We start from the raw sequence: 17500 nt of genomic DNA on the forward strand, positions 1-17500 counted from the left end.
TCTTTTCAGTGTTCCGCGATTTTTGCGATTTTTCACAATTTTCGCAATTTTCGCTAAAATCCCAAAAATCGCAACACTTTTGGGGGACTTGCCTTCTCTAGCTTTTGAGAGTTTTGCGATTTTTGCGATTTTTTGAAATTTTCGCTAAAATCGCAAAAATCGCAACACTTTTGGGGGACTTGTTTTCTCTAGCTTTTGAGAGTTCTGCGATTTTTGCGATTTTTCGCAATTTTCTCGCGCGTTGGATATGATGGCTATTATAGCCAAAGAGCCGCATGGCGTCGAATTGCCTATAACCAGTCTGATATCCAACAAGCGCGAATGGAAATTTTCCATTATATTCTAAACGCGTAGACACGCAATATTCGAATCGAAAATTTAATAAAACTTATTGTTGGCGTTAAAGTCAGACAGCTTTGTTTATATATTATTTTCTATTATCAAAAGAGTTGGTTGAGGGCTCAGATGATCTCAGCAATGCATTTTAGCAATTTTTGGACCCCCTAAAAGGCTTTTTTTTAACTAATGGATTTCAGTTCTGTGACGGGTTATACGATATTTTTTTATGAAGACTAGCTAAACAACGCTAATCCAGGGATCCTATGAGTACATGACAAGAACGTTGTTTGAAAATGTAAAGTCAGCATTTGTATTAATAACCTCCAATTAATTGAAACTGAGTGAAGAATTGGACGTTTTCAACAAACCTCTAGGGACGCCAATAACAATGACGTAATGAACGACTTCTGATGGACGATCAAAAGGAGCTATATCACCTGCCCATTAGTCAGGAAAAATAATATAACATTGGCTGAAGCGGAAAACACTATACATCCTTTGTTTGTCCACCCGAATTTTGAATAAGCGTTTTTTTCTTGTTTTCTCTTGGGACCATTGTCAGTCCCAAGAGAAACAGGAAACAATGCTTACTAGAGTGTAATGCGCATTCCCAGTACTGAAAACTCGTACCTTATTATAGGAAATTAACAACGCACTTTTATTAACGTGATTTTACAAAATTCGCGTTAATTTAATGTATCTTAATTAATGTTGATGTAAATTTAATGCACGCTATTTTACAACATCGTTATTTTAAAGCACCTTTATTTCATTACAAAACCTTATTAGTTCCTCACTAGATCCATTTGAGCAATCCTAAAAGCTAACTACTGTAAATGCTTCTTTTTCTCCATGAGACATAGGTATGTTGAGATTTTTTAAGTGCAGCAAATTCGTGTTACTGCAACAAACTGAGGCTTTGAAAGATCTTTTGAATTGATAGGGTCTAGTAGGCTTCAAAACAAAATTTTTGGCTGTAAAAAAGAAAAAAAAATAGAAAAATCCATGGACTTGTCTTGGAAGGTTTTATTAACGAAAGCCAAAACGCAGATTGGCGTTCAGAAATGTAAAGTGCGAGTTCACAGAATTATGACAATCGCAGTAAGTAAAGCAAGATGCTTATCGAGAAATTCGCGTTAATTTAATGCATGTAAACCTAACTTTTGACAATTCGCGTTAATTTAGTTTAATGTAAATTTTCTTCGCGTTGTCAACGTGCATTGTTAATTTCCTACAATAAGGTAGTCATAATCGTTCTCCTATACTCTAATCTGTTGATAAATAGTTTGACCACGCAGTGATATATGAATTTTGCCCAGTAAACATTGCGCAAATAAACAAAACTCTTTTTCAGCCCAAATTAATGTGTACATCTTTTTGAACGTTGTCGTTATGTGCAAAAGTATTTTGCATGTAGTCAATCCCTAGGATAAGAAATCATCTCGCAATTATTGAAACTGATTTAAGCTAATTTGAGTCTAATTTAAGACCTATTCTTCTACCATTCATTTTTTAGCAGTTTCCTTTGGTCCTCTGACTTGAGTGCGACTTTAAAAATGACCAAGAGCCTGCATTTTGAAGTCACAGTAGTCATATTTCTGGTGTGTGGCCGTGTGTTTTGCGCAGACGCTCAGCAGTGCAAAAGTGTACACTCTACATATGGTATGATGTTAAGAGGATTCGTGTTTCAGGAAAGCAATACTGCAAACATGATGACCTGCGGACAGTTATGTAACGCGAACATCCGATGTCAAAGCATCAATTACGTCATAAGCCGGAATTTGTGTGAGTTAAATAGCCGCACCAAGGAAGCGAGACCAGACAATTATGTTCCAGACACAGATCGGATATACGTGACAAGACCTAGCGAAAGAGGTATCGTTATTTTGGTGCATAAATAGTTGCCGTAAGTATAAAGCTAAGTTGCCAATTCGGCCAGTTACCCTATGTACGACAGAGGACATCTCGAGCACCTCTATGCCGTACTCTTTGAGAATAAAGTGTGGGTTCTTTATCGTGCCAAAGATGTGGTGAACGAGGCTTTAAAATGGAAAATATATCGTACGAAGGCGTCATGGTGCAGTTTAAAGTGCACTGGATCTTGATGCCGCCATGTTTAATTAACCCTTTGACTTCCAGGTTTCATCAGAATGTGACCTTACCCATCGATTTCTAGAACATGGGAGTCTAAGGGTATCTCGCTCTGGCCACTTGCTGGATTTGTGGGCGGAAGTTCCTTCGCTTTATAAACAGCCAACCGGATGCCCTCTCCATTTGTTGTAGCCTTAAAATAACGCTGACACTACCACTTACCTTAATATACTGTTGGAAACTGGGAGAAAGTACTGAACAGGATCGGATGCGTCGGGTAACAGATCGTACATTTCTAGACATAAGTAGCCATTTGGTGTTTTTAACCATGTTTTTTTCCACGTTGTTCTTTCATGATGTTTAAGTGAAATACCTGAACTGGATTGAAGATACCACACTGCACTTCCGATCCACGGATAAAAAGCAGCTATTCTTTATATTTGTAATGAGAAAGAGTTCCCACTTTTTTTTATGAATGCAACCAAGGTGCAACTTACTTGAATGTGAACCATTGTTTGCAACTCTAATTACAGCTCCCCTGGGCTCCATCCAGGAGTTACCTGCTGAATCATGCTCCGAGATCAAAGCCAGTGAAGGAGGCAGCGTGGTCAGTGGCAAGTACTGGCTTGATTCAATCAAACCAGGCCAAGCTGCGTTGGTTCCTTGTGACATGCTGACAGGAGGTGTGTTGTTTGAGCCAATCTAAGATTTTCCTTGCACCCAGGCATTTTTTATTTGAATCGGTGGGTCTGGGAGTGGAACAAAATAAGAATTGGGACACGAGTTTGCTCGCACCACGGAATTAGAAATGTCCATCTTAGTATTGTGGAACACTAAAAGCAAAATCAGCCTATATCAGATGAGCATTAAATGTTGAGATGTTGCAGGAGAGAAAAATGCTGGGTAGAAAAACTTGGTGATGGTGACGAGGATGATGATGATGATGATAAGGATGTTGATGACCACAGCGATGACGACGACTGCGACGACGACGATAAAGATGACGATGATGAGGGTGATGATTACCATGACAATGACGACAACATCGACGACGACGACGACGACGACGACGACGACAACAAAGATGACGATTATGATGATGATGATGATGACGATGATGATCACCACGACGATGTCGATGACGACAACGTCGACGACGACTACGACGACGACGAAGATGACCACGAAGATGATGACAAAGTCGACGACGACAAAGACAAGGATGAAGATGACGATGACGTTGATGACAGGAGCCCATTATTAGTCCTCTGAGTTAACCCTGTCCCGTATCTTTTCAGTTTTAGAAGCACATCCCATGGGATAATTGCGGGTGTTTTCACAATAGCCAAACATAAGAGACCTGTGAGTGGGCTAGTTAAGGTTAACCCTACTGTACTCCACACTAGACGCGCCCTCTCAAGAGCAATTAGAACCAATAGCAACACTAATGCAATTCTATTTGTTTCCCAATAATGCAAAGCAACTACATATCAGAGGTTTCTTTTCATCCGTATAATGAGAATATGGAACACTCTAGCTGATAGCATTGGTCTTTCCTCCGTAACTATCTTTTTCAGTTCATTCAAGGCACACATACTCAGCTACTTTAAGCAATCACTCTGTAAATCAAATGACCCTGAAGATCCTCGATCATTCATGTCTATCTTCACAAGTTGCAACAAAGCCCGTAATCTGACAAGAAACATTGATTGCTGCTACTAACTACTCTTTAAGTTTTATTGTATTTCTTTTTTTCATTTTTATGCGTTCCGGGCCCGCAGTAATTGGCGGAAGCTGTTGCGGTGTCCCTCACTGTATTGTACCATTTACATCTTTTGTTTTGTTTGTGTATATTTAATATTAAGTTGGCGAAGCTAATAAAATTAAATAAAATAAACTTCTTGAATCATATTTGCGCCTGCTGTTTTCGGGTTTATTTTTTCAGACGCAGACGAATGCAATGCTTCCGTCCCAGTCTGTGATGTTAACGCCATCTGCCAAAATACGTTGGCATTTTTTAAATGCACTTGTAAAACTGGTTTTACCGGAAATGGTTTGAGCTGCCGAGGTAAAAGTTGTCTGTTATAGTGGTTTCTTGCTTCCTTTTTGGCTGATGTCATTTTTGGTATCACCCGACCATGGCCACTAAAGGCTCGCTTCTATATAATCACCTCATATTGCTCTCGAAACAATACATTTACAGCTGTAAACTCAAAAATGTTTTACCAGCACGTGCAATAATCTTGGTAAAAGTGAAAGCAGTTTATGAAATGGAGCGTCGAATAGCTAAAGAGAGAAACAAGCTCTCTTTCTATTATAAAAAAAAAATAAAAAATGCATAAGCTCCCTACACAGGAACATCATCTCGATATCCCATAATTTCGCTTTTTCCATCTTACCTTCCTAAGTTTATGACATAAGTATCCGAGTATTCAGCACCTTGTGAGGGCTGTTTGGTCTGTGTATGTAACCGGTCGAACAAAGAAAAGACTTGACCACGTAAGTAATAATTAGAGATTGGAAGAGTGTGTGTGTTTTGTTCTAATGCAATAAAAAAAAAAAAAGAGAAAAAACAAATGACAAATAAAAATAAAAATAATAATAATAAAAAGGAAAAACGGAGTGCGCCTAGCTTTCAAATTTACACAACCTCTTGAATCATAGATGCGCTTGCTGTTTTTGGTTTTTTTTTTTCAGACGCAGACGAATGCAAGGCTTCCGCCCCAGTCTGTGATGTTAACGCCATCTGTCAAAATACATTCGCATCTTTTCAATGCACCTGTAAAACGGGTTTTACCGGAAATGGTTTGAGCTGCCGAGGTAAAAGTTGTTTGCTACAGTGTTTTCTTGCTTCATTTTTGCATTTTTTTGGAGTACCAATTTAAATACATTAATCTGACCAATCAGAACAAATGCATACAGCGCGATAACTAATCATAATAGCCAATTATTTGTTTACAATTCGAGTCTTATTAGCATATATGCCTATTGGTTTCTTATAGACTAGCAAGGAAATAGTAAAACCACAACGAAATTAGTCGAGCACTGGGACAGGCTAGCCGCGCACGAAAACGAAGAGCACATGAAATACCGTCTCCCAATTTCAAAGGCAAACACTCATTTCCAGAGCTACTCGTGTTTATTGTATTTGCATGAGTTTGGGGTAAAGTTCTCCTAATACACAGATGGCATCCCAGCACGGCCGTCAAAATGTGAATTCGCATTGCATCGACCAATACCCGCGTGACTGACTTCCACCAACGACAGGATAACTATGTTCCCCTTTGTCGAACGCTAAAACATGTAGGGGTGCAAATCTTGATGTCTTTGGATTTATACACCTTTTTCCAAAATGGCAGCCATTAAGATATTCTTTTGTTTTTATTCAAATTAGACCTTGATGCCTCATTCTAGGCAAAATATTCTTTTGAATTTTAAGCTTAATAACGAGGCATCGATGGCTAATTTGAATAAAAACAAACAAATATATCAAAATGTCCCCCATGTTGGAAAAAAGGTGTATGACTTTCTACCATAATGCATCGCTCCTACGACCAGAATGCAATGCTCTGTGGTGGAGCCTCCCTTTTAAGGAGTCACAACCGAAGGATCATTTACTTATTTGCGCCTTCTCTTGTAATTACGACTGCGCCAGTCAACAGAGTAGTCATAACAGGAACACCATTCCGGCGAGAAAAAATGGCGGACCAGCAACAACGAACACAACGTCACCAGGACGACGGTTTCTGAGTAAATACCGAGTCCGCTTACCACGGTGCATATGGCTCACTAAGCAATACGATGAATTAACACAAGAACAACAGAAGACATGGCCTTGAGAGGAAATGCTAAGACAGTACATAGTTCTCAAGGTAGTGTAGAGGGCCGCGATCGCGCAGTGACCATTTGAGTGCGCCATCCTGGTCTGCCTGGTATCCGTCCAGGTGTCTTCGGGATTTGGTGAAAAAGGGGGCGAAAAGACTGGCTGGTAGAGGAGGTAAGGTGAGTGCAGGCAACAGATCAGCTGCGTTCAGCTACGGAATTCGAAGCCACACAGGAGTGGAAGCAGCGGCCGGTATCTATAGGGATGGTGATGAGGGCGAGGAGTAATTAATCTTCGTCGGCGTCGTTGCCAAAGCGTTTGCTGCTCGAGCGATGAGGCAGAGGGGGAGGGGTATCTATAGGCACTTTGTAGCACTCAGACATTTTGACATCCATATCGAGGGCGAACAGGTATTGTTGTGTAACCAACTTCAGCTGTTGGCTAGTGGGGTGAGTAAGGTGGATGTGCAAAGCGGGTCAAAAGGCCTTGGAGGACGTGGCGAGGAAAGATAACGCAATCTCGTGTAGGCACCGGTGGTTCATTGCCTTCAACAACAAGTACACCATCCAAAGCAATTGTGGTAGCATTAAGATAACGTTTTATATCTTTAACGTTTGCAACACGCGGGCTTAAAGAATACTCGCCTCGACAGAGCTTTCCAAAAGCCTTTACAGACTGTTTAATGTACTGGATGATGTATAGGTTGCAATGAATAATGCCTCTATCTTTCATGGGAGCCAGGTGGGTCTACGACAGCGGAGTTTTGAGCTGAAGGACCCCGGTAGCAGAAGCTTATTGGCACGGTTCATGTACAGTGCTGCACCAATACCTAGAGACATACCAGCACGGTCGGTGATGATCCGTAATTGGTCGTCAGGGCGGGAAGGGGGGGCGGGGGGTGGGGGTGATGATTCGGCTAGAGGAAAGAGAACCGGACGTAATGAAAGGGCCAGTTAATCTACTTCTTAAGCCCCTGCCTCTGAAGTGCCAAGTGATGCAAGTAAGGCAAAGCACTATTGTATGACACGAGCTAACACTTTGTATGCGCCAATAAACCATAATGCCAATAAGACCAACAGTTTCGGGCTTGCTACAAGAAATCAGTGTTGTGATTCGATGAGGGGACACCTAAAGGGTACAAGAGTTCCAAAACCCAGCACAAGATCATTGTAGATTTGGGACTGATACTAGTCTTGGGAGCGGCGAGCTTGAGGTCGAGCGTGGATAGGGCCTGGAGTATTTGTTCACAGTTGTGTAGTAATCCCTTTGGGTATGTGGGTTGAGTTTATTGGCTCCCTACTATGCACCGAGAGGTTTTTCTCCGGGTAATCCGATTTCCCCTCTCCTCAAAAGCCAACATTTGATTTGCGTTAATTTGGTTGGATGGACAAGTCGTAACCAGGCTATTACGATGACATTTTGCAAGGAAGTGGTTATCTCCTCATCCCCTGTGATGGACTCACTATGGTGACGACTGCTGTTGGCGCAAAAGAGGCTTTCCTCTCTGAAGACCATAAATCTTTGTTAAAGATATGCTGGACGTTCGCCGTGCTCGAGGTGTATGTCGGTAAGTGAATGTGCCCGTGGGCTTCGAGGCAGAAATGCATGTGTATGGCTGACCAGATGGAGTCTATTGAAGTTGAATTCTGGATAATAGTTTTTGTGGAGATAATCATGCGGTAGTTAGCGATCTTTCCTAGCATTAGCTCAAGTATGCTTACCTTTTGTTGGGCGTTGCGACGGCGAGACGCGGTTACTGAATCCCCGCCGTCTGGGAAGCCACGAAGAGGGATGGTTATGGTTTTCTTTAACCATGTCGCTAAGTTTCGAGGAATGGGGCAAAAAGTCCCGCTAAAGACAGTGTGTGTACGAGGCTCTGACGCCAGTTTTCAAAGGAAGTTACTGTCTTCTTCTTGGTCAGAAAACCGTTGTTTCTTTGCACGCGCAGTAGCAGCCATAATTTATCTTGGACTGTGTTTGTCGTGCGGGTGTTTTTCTTAAGTGTTGAGTTTAGTTCTACGTGAGTTGTCGAGTTTGTAGGGAGGCAAGACTCTTCGGTATTATGGCGAGGAATTTGCTGTGACCGCTGGCACCATGTCTGTCAACGAAGTAGTCACAACAAAAACACAATCAGAGCAAAGATGGTGATTATCAGCAACGGGAACAACATCACCAGAGAAAAGGCATCTGGGTAAATACATAGTGCGCTTGCCACGTTGCACGTGGCTCAGTAAGCAATACGATGAATTAACAAAACAACAACGCCTAAAGCGCCTGGGGTATTATTTGCCTTAAGCTTCAATTAGATCGAATTTGAAGAAAGATCGATGGCTAAGACCTATCGAGCTGATATTATATGCTTTGATTGTCACTACTTTCAAAGAAGCAATGTGCAACTATTTAGGTCAATTATTAAGCGTGAATATTGCGCAATTGTTTACAATTCGGGCCTCATAAGCATATGCCCACTGGCTTCTTAATGACCAGCAAGGAAATACAATCTCGATCCCAGAGTCCGTGATCTTGTGGCAGGTGGCGAGAGATACAGAGCTCCGGGGGAATCAATTTGAGGGACGATTCTGGCTGTTCTTTTTGTCTCATTGAGCATGCATAAAAAGAAACGGAAGTGAACAGAGATGGGGGGGGGGGGGGGGGTGGGAAGGGCGGCCTAGTCTCCATGCAACTCACCCCGCAGCTGTTTACAAGTAAAAATGTTACGGATCATTTGTAACTGATATTATATGCTATGCTTGTCACTACTTTAAAAAAAAAAAGAAGAAGAAAGAAAACTGTAGTGCAACTTTTTTTTTTGCCAATCACTAAGCGTCAAGATAGCGCAAGCGCGTAATAATATTTCTTTATTCAACTGAAATCCCTCTGCCATTGGTGATTAGTTCATTTGGTTGTCTTTTCGTCTCCCGTAATTGCTTTGGTTTCTCGAGACTTGATTTAAAACCACCCCGGTATCGAAATAAATGATAAGAATTCGAATTAATGATCTAGATCTGATCTAGATTCGGATTGCCATAATGTATTTTTAGGATTTGTGATCCTATATTTGGCTGAAAGCGCACCTAATTTCAAATGTTCTTCATTGCTGACTATTTTAAGTCAAGAGCACACATACTTTGCAGCTTTAATTTCTCGCTGTAAAACTTAACATAACCAGCAATCATTTACTCCACGACCAGTTTATGATGTCATCTTACGTTCAGACACTTGCTTTCTCACATTCGTGGCCATTGGATGAATGAAACATCCTGAAGGAAAAAGCAAACTGTATGTATTACGTGCGTCGAACTTATGAAGAAAGCTGACAGGGTCGGACGCACAGCATTTCATTCTGTATCTGACATATTTGGAACTGTTCTGCTTGTTGCTAATTTCATATCTCTTCTTATTCCCATAAGACTTCGACGAGTGTACCAGTGGTGCTGACAACTGTATTAATGGAAAAGCTCTCTGCTTAAATACTCTCGGGTCCTATAAGTGCACCTGCAAGCTGGGTTACCGAGGAGACGGTCAGAGCTACTGCATTCCAGACGGCAAGTATTCCAAATTAACAATTGATGTCATTATATTAGCTAATTTGAAAAAGGTGAACAAAGGAACCGATCAATAATCAAATTGAGGGTGGAAGAATTGGTATCCCATATCTCTTTTTTCTTTTATGTCCGTCATTAGGGTCTCATATCCCTTTCTGATTCTGTAATTCTTATTCGAAACCAATAAGAATAAAAATAGTTATGATAATGATAATGATATATTAATAAAAGATATTCATTAAAACTACGTACAAGTTCCTTGCGACACGCGGAGAACTCAATGGTGTGACAGGAGTCTAATCCACGAGCAGTAAGCAGAACTGCAAGTTTTCCAGATGTAAACAGAGTCTGCTAAAATTGCCGCTGGAACTACAGTAGTCTTCCTCCTTGTGACGTGGGTCCGGATGGCCCAGTAATAGAAACACAACGCTAATGAAACAAAAAAAACTACACCCAAACCCCTTCCCACAATCGCACAACAAGCAACCATAAATTTTAAGAAAACGCATACGACTTTTAATTTAAGATAAGTTAACTACAAGTATAACAGTTACTAAAGCTACTTACTCTAAATTAATATCTAATCTTACTTAAATCTACCTAATGCCTTAAATATATTTAAATTAGAACACTAATAAACTAATTACTTTACTTTGTATATTTACAATACTAAACAGTTCAGTTCGTTTCGAGTTCTTTAAGTTCCTCTCCAAATCAAGCCCACCAACAAACAAAACAACAATCGGCTGTTCCTTGACATATTTCATCCACACGTTTGCATTAACTCTTCCCGTTACTTTCCCTTTCAGCTCTTCGAATTCCTTTCGGTCGACACTTCTGCCCAAATTCTAAGCACCGTTGCTACTGCTGCTTCACCTGCTGCTGCGGACAAATGAGTTTTGTCTTTGATTCACGCAGCTCCCACTAATGACTCTCAGCGGTGTTCTCTTCTCACTCTTCCTTCTCTCTTTCTGTGCCTTTTCCGTCAACCAACTGTTCGCCACCACACCCTTACAATACGTTACTTACAAAGGTGTAATGCGCTCGTGCATAAGAAAGATGGCATGTTAGGCGACAGGCGAATGGATCCCTAAGGGGAAATCAGAGTACAAAGAAAGAATTGAACGCAATGGTGAAACGGCAGGCGGCTGCTTGTTCACTTGTTTCTCTATTTTGAGAAAGTGCTCGTTATCTGCAGTTAACAAGCAGGGAATCAGCCAAGATAATAATGAGAACGATGACCATAGCGATGACGATAATGATAATGATAATGATAATGATAATGATAATGATAATGATAATGATAATGATAATGATAATGATAATGATAATGATAATGATAATGATAATGATAATGATAATGATAATGATAATGATAATGATAATGATAATGATAATGATAATGATAATGATAATAATAATAACGGATGAATACCATCGAGATGGAAAAAGCGAAGTTAAGACAATTGAAGAAAGTGTATGCACGGTGGAAGAAGAACGAAGAGACAAGAAAACTCAACACTATATCTAAAAAGGACCAGAGCAGGATTTACTCCAGTTTTTAAGAGATGATCTCTGAGTAAGCAGATGACGAAAGACCTAAATTCCAACAAAGGCAAGCGAAACAAAGTAATACTACTAACCTTTTCGAGAAAATTGATCAAGCTGCAGGCGGAAAAAGCTATGGGAGAGTGACGGGACTGGGGATGCATCGGCTAAGTGGCTGGAAGAGATCGAACAAGCCATAAATGAATGTGATTCCGAATTAAGTGTAGAAGAGTGTAACAACGATTATGAGCAGTGAATAAAGTGATCGGCAAAAAAAGAAACTGGAGCGCCCCGTGGCCCGAAGAAATAGGCAACTATTGGTGGAAAAAGGCTGAGAAGCTACACCAGGGGGTGGCTGCTAGCTTCCAAGAGATTGGACGAAGCGAATGTGAGATACCTTTTTGATTTACAGAAGGAAAATATTCCTTGATTCCAAAGCCAGGCGAGTTTTCGAGCCAGAACCATAGACCCATAACATGCTTGAATAATCTTTAAAAATAGTATACTTCGTGCCTACTGAAACCCACTAATGAACATCTCAACAAATGTGGGCTCATGCAAGAAGACCAGTGAGGCGCTAAAAAGGGATGCGCGGGCACTGTTGACAACTTATTAATTGATCTGATGGTGTGCCAAGACAGCAAGCGTAGAAAGAGGAATGTAAGCATGGCATGGGTATATGTAAGAAAAGCTTACGACAGTGTATATCACCGATGGCTGATAGAAAAGTTCTCACTACACAAATTCTCACTCTGGCTTTGCTAGACGATCTTAGCAAGAACCGAGAAAGGCTATGAAACATCAGAAGTGATTATGTTCAAAAGAGTTCTTCCCCAGAGAGACGCACTCTGCGCAAGACTGTTCACTCTCTGTATTAACTCGATATCATGGATGCTGAGTGCGACGGAAGGCTACAGAATCTCTACGCCAATTGGGCAGAAGATCACACACTTGCTTTACATTGATGATCTCACGTTTTATGCTGCATCGGAAGAGAAAATGAGAAGAGTGGCAAAGAAAGTAAAGTCTTGCATGAAGGATGTTGGATTGCATTGGAACGAAAGCAAGTGTTGAGTGGTACATGTGAAGAAGGGTAACGTAAAATGGGACACAGAAAGTATGTGCGTAGGAGACGAGAAATCTGTAGATAGCCTCAAGCAGGGATCACATTACAATTTCCTTGGAATCATGGAGAACATCAAGCAGGATGATACCTTAGTGTTAGAGATTGTTGGTAAGGCATATATACAAAGATTATCATTGATTTGGTCTAGCCCACTATCTGATTACAACAAGATGGTTGCAACAAACCAGTTTGCAATGCCCGTGCATACCTACTTAATGACAACCCAGTGTTGGTCGATTATGGCATTAAAAAAGCTAGACAGTGAATTAAGAAAGGTGATTTCAAAGAATGGAGGTAAAAACCCCCTAGGATCAACAGCTATGATATAACTACCAAAGAAGCTAGGAGGGCGGGGACTCAAGAGTATAAAGCGAGAGTACAAGCAGGAGAAGATTAAGGCTGCCGTGAGATTATACATCAACGAAGTTCACGACATGGAAGTAACACGAAGAAAAAAGGAGAAAAGACAGGACGACGATCGCTGGTAAAAGATTATTAAAGATGCCAAGAAGTATGCACTGGAGCTGGGGTAAAGATTACACCTTGTTTACCCACAACCAGTCATCACAGATATAGCGACGAACACAAATGTTCCAATTAAGCTTAGAAGAGGTGAGAGGAGAACAATGGCAGGGAAGGCTGCTGACCCAGAGATGGGACGACGAAGAGATTGGCGAGGAGTGCTTTGCTTGGATGACTGATTGGAAAGCAGCGCCCACACATATCATTGCTGGGGTGAATGAGCTGTATCACCAAATGTTACCAACGAAGACCCACCTAGAGAGCAAAACAAGGCTTTAGACGGGACAGAAGGTCCTGTGTCGGATGTGTAGCAAAGTTCCAGAAACCCAAGCACACGTACTTACAGGGTGCAGTAAACTGGCCCAATGAAAGTCCCTTGTACGTCATGATGCAGCACTTAAAATTATATTTTACGAGATGCTGAAAGACCTGGACATGGTGACAGCGATACCACCATGGTGCTCGATGGAACAACCGAAGCCACTTTACGAGAATGAAAACGGAAAGGCGTACTGGGACGTCCCAGTGTTCGCAGAGAACGTAGAAGTCAGGAACAACAGGATCGACGCAAGAGTTATCAACAAGGAGAAGAAGAAGGTGTACCTATTGGAGATGAGCTGTCCTTGGATAACCAACAGGGAGGGAAAGAGCGAAGAAAAGACAAATAAATACGCACCGCTGCGGTTCGAGCTAAGGCAACAGCACGCTGGATATGACTTAGAGCAACACAATATCGTGTTAGATGTACTGGGTGGTTGTTCAGAAACCGTGAGAAATAGTATAAGAGAGTTTACTGCAGAGAAGACGGAGGCTGGCAAGACATTAAACAGAATACAGAAGGCAATTTTAAAGAACTCACTGCATATCGCAAGGTGCTTCAAGATGTTATCGCAATGATTTTAATTGATTTTAAAGTAATGATGGGGACATATAATTGGCTATCAGTTAACCCTCGTGGGAATACCGGATCTCGCAGGAGATCTAAAAATAACTTAAGAGGGATTACGATGGGAATAGGGCCAATATGAGGCATTACCTCTTTTACCTTCATACTCTCTTGTCTAAAATATATCGGTCTGTAGAATGTTGTGACACAGGCTTAGTATGGGAGTTGTTCGCTCCTAGTCACGGGCTCCCGATACGATGCGGTGGTAATTTACTATTATTTTGTTCACGAAAAATCTTGAAAAATCCACACAAGTCTCAACATTGCTTACTTAGGGGGCTGGGGTCGGGGAAGCCCCAACAATTTATTTTTTTCAAAGTGTTCTTCTGGTCAGCTGGTTTAAGAATATCATATCATTCAGGGTGGTAATGCATTAATCGATAATTTCCTGTCACTTGTCTTCGCGTCTGTTGCCACTGATTTAACTACCATAAAATTTAATCCATTATTTCATTGACGGTTCCTTGTTTTGCTTAGAATGCAAAAACTACCAAGTACTGGGCAATGCTGACAGAAAAGTGACAAACGATGCAACGCCTCTTTCTTGCGACAGCACACTTGGGCCAGCTTGGTTTCGCTTCCAAGGAAACGCAGGAACAAAAATGCCTAATTGGTGTGTCCCTGAAAACAGATGCGGGACAAACGCACCTGGGTGGTTAAACGGAGCTCATCCCCAGGCTCACGAAGGCAACGTGACACGACAGGTCTGCTTTCACTGGAAGGCGAGTTGTTGCGAATACTCCACCAATATTCAAGTGCAAAACTGCAGTGGTTACTACCTCTATTACATCAATAGTACTTCATCTGTTAATCGTTGTCATCTCCGTTACTGCAGCACGGACTGAAGGAACCGAACGCTCTTAATTCAAAAGGAAGATCAACGATCATGCATTTTTGACCAAACAAACTGTTCCCTCGCTGACCAGTGATTTTTCTCTTGCTTTATTTAACCCACTTGCGTGATTAGGGCTAAGGTTCATCTTAATTTCCTGGGATCTAAAGGGTTTGCAGTTACTCCTGTTTTAGTAGAAAATGAGTGGAATTCCTTGAAGTTAATTAGTTTGCGAAACTTAAATGACAACTGTAAGGCCATGTGCATACGTTCTATTAGAATTAGTTACAATGTATAAGCACCTACTACGCGAAACACGTGAACCCCTCTCTCCGGCGATTGCCTTGCATATTCGCTTGGGAGGGGAAGCTATATATCACCCTACTCTGGCGTAGCATCTGAGCGGGAATATATGGGGCTCTGAGTACCAATTGTGAAGCAGATATAGCGTGACGCTTGGCTCATGGAATGATTAAAAACCGGGCTTTCCTGAAGCGATGGCGCCGGCTCCGTGTTAGCGAGCGTTGCACTTCCTGTGGCCTCAAAGAATCTTTCTCTCACGCCTTCTGTGAGTGCACTATTGCACCTCAGGTGTGGGCGTGGGTGTTTCAAAGCGTCAATTCTTTTTACTCTACAGCCTTAAGTCTCAGTCCCGCTTTAGTTTTTTTTTTGGACATGGTCTTCCTCGGGATGGCCAGTCCTCCAAATCCAATGTCATTTCCCGTGTTCTCTTTAACATTACTCTTAACGAGCTCTGGGCGGCGCGGTACCTTCGCACTTTGGAACAGAAGGTCACCTCCGCCCAGGCCATCATCAATAAAATCAAAACAAAAGTGCGCACGCAAACTCCGCGGCGCACTCCCATTACTCCCCACGTGAATTATCATAACTGGGCACATATGAATGTCCTTTGCCGTGTAGACAACGATGAGCTACGTGTAATCATCTAAGAAGGGACACGGGGCATAGTGGCCACACCCGGCGGCCGAGCCTTGCACGGGCAGGTTCCCGGGCCCCCGGGTGAGGTCACTTGATTCCCTTTGCCCCTCGCTTCCTACATCCAAACTATTCAGAATCAAAGTACAAAATAAAATTAGCAAATTAATTAACAAATAAGACAATGAAATGCGCAAACAAATAGCACTCTATATAGCTTTCCGCTAGTGTTTGCGAATTAAGTTTCTCGCTTTTAATAATATAATTTTGCCCTTTTAGCATTTTGGAATGTAAATCAGACGAGGTATCTGCAGAATGCTTTCGCTTTTTATTAACATTATACGGTACTTTCATCTAGTTTAGATTTTTACCTTTACTATTACGTTTTCCTTCAATAATTATATTGTACTTTCACCTAGTTTAGATTTCAACTTTAATATTGTCAAGTAAGGGCAAGCAGAGCTTCCTCTGCCTTGTCCACTGTACATATGTAAGTAAATCGACAAAAAGCAAAAAAAAAAAAAAAAAAGTATGGCAGGTAATGTTGTCGATCCCAGGACCGGACCGTTCCCTAAACTGAGGAGAACATGGAGATTGCTGGTATCCCGTCTTATGCCCAAATAGCTGGGCGTCGTCGACACTCCAGTGTGTCTAGTCAATCCCGCGTTGATTACATAATGAAGAATGCTGAACGTCTTAATTACTGACGCAGAAAATGATTCTATCCATCAGCTGAACATTTTGCCCGAGCGACCATGTACGGAACATTTTTCTCTTTCCGACAAGGACACTTCTTTATCTCAAGTGTCTGCCGATCTAAAGAACAGTGGTATCCGTGCTGCTGCGGTCAGATGTCTCCAACGTAATCCTAATGGCTTTCTTTCCGTGAAGTTTTCCAGCAGTGAGTACCGTGATCTCTTCCTTCGTAAATCTTCTTTTATCCATCGTCATCGTAATTCATCTTCTACGTTTACCTTTGTTGTCGTGTATGATACTCCCTTCGAGCTTTGTGATGAAGCACTGGCCCATCGTTCCTCGGTTTCCGCAGATGTAATCTACAGGACTATGAGGGCATCAATAATGGAACATGGCGTTGTTAGAATGGAGCTATCTGAGTCGATTCCATCCTTCCTACGCTTCGGCAGGAAGCTTCTGAGAGTCAAACACGAGAGACAGGTTCCTACTTGCAGAAAGTACCATCATCCCGATCATGTCGCAAAAGTGTGCCCTAACGTGGTATGCTTTAACTGTGACCAACTGGGCCACACCTTCAGTGACTGTAAAGAAGAAAAAAAAGCAAGTGCAGTGTTTGCAAAGAGGACGGCTAATACGCCATTGATTGTAAATTATCTTGGTGGCGGCGCCCTGAAAAAGTTGCCACTGGTGATAATGATGCTGCTCCTGCTCCCCTTCCAGAGTCTCGACCGTCATAGTCTCTCCCGCAGCCTCCTTCTGATGAGTCTTCTTCCGATGGCCCGCCTCCTTCAATCTCTTTATTGCAGTCTTTACCTGATGTTCCTCCTTCACAGCCTCCTTCGTAGTCTTCTCCTGATGTACCTCCTACACCTTCCTGTGTTTTCCTCTCATCGCAATCATCACCGTCACCGTCACCGTCACTGTCCCAGAACACCCCAAAGCAGCCCTCCACACAGCCCTCGCAGTCTTCTCAGTCTACACAGTTCTCTCAGTCATCACAAACTACGCAATCGTCTCAGTGCCTCTTTTCGCCTGTTGAATCGCCGTCCCTGCCTATTCCTTTGTCCCAAGAGCCTTCTGTTCCGTCGAGCATCAT

The 17500-nt window shown here is 41.9% G+C and overlaps 1 protein-coding gene across 1 annotated transcript in view; it reads left to right on the forward strand.

Annotated features, from left to right (window-relative positions):
• Nucleotides 1-16305, forward strand: part of LOC138032679 (uromodulin-like) — a 33128-nt gene extending 16823 nt beyond the window's left edge. The window contains exons 2-7 of the mRNA XM_068880385.1: nt 1859-2214; nt 2964-3113; nt 4376-4498; nt 5128-5250; nt 9664-9798; nt 14418-16305. Coding sequence (XP_068736486.1) covers nt 1896-2214; nt 2964-3113; nt 4376-4498; nt 5128-5250; nt 9664-9798; nt 14418-14785 — 1218 coding nt within the window. The 5' untranslated portion in view covers nt 1859-1895 and the 3' untranslated portion in view covers nt 14786-16305. The remainder of the gene's footprint in view (nt 1-1858; nt 2215-2963; nt 3114-4375; nt 4499-5127; nt 5251-9663; nt 9799-14417) is intronic.
• The last annotated feature ends 1195 nt before the right edge of the window (nt 16306-17500 follow it).

The sequence above is a fragment of the Montipora capricornis genome, chromosome 14, assembly GCF_036669925.1.
Source record: "Montipora capricornis isolate CH-2021 chromosome 14, ASM3666992v2, whole genome shotgun sequence".
Taxonomy (NCBI): Eukaryota; Metazoa; Cnidaria; class Anthozoa; order Scleractinia; family Acroporidae; genus Montipora; species Montipora capricornis.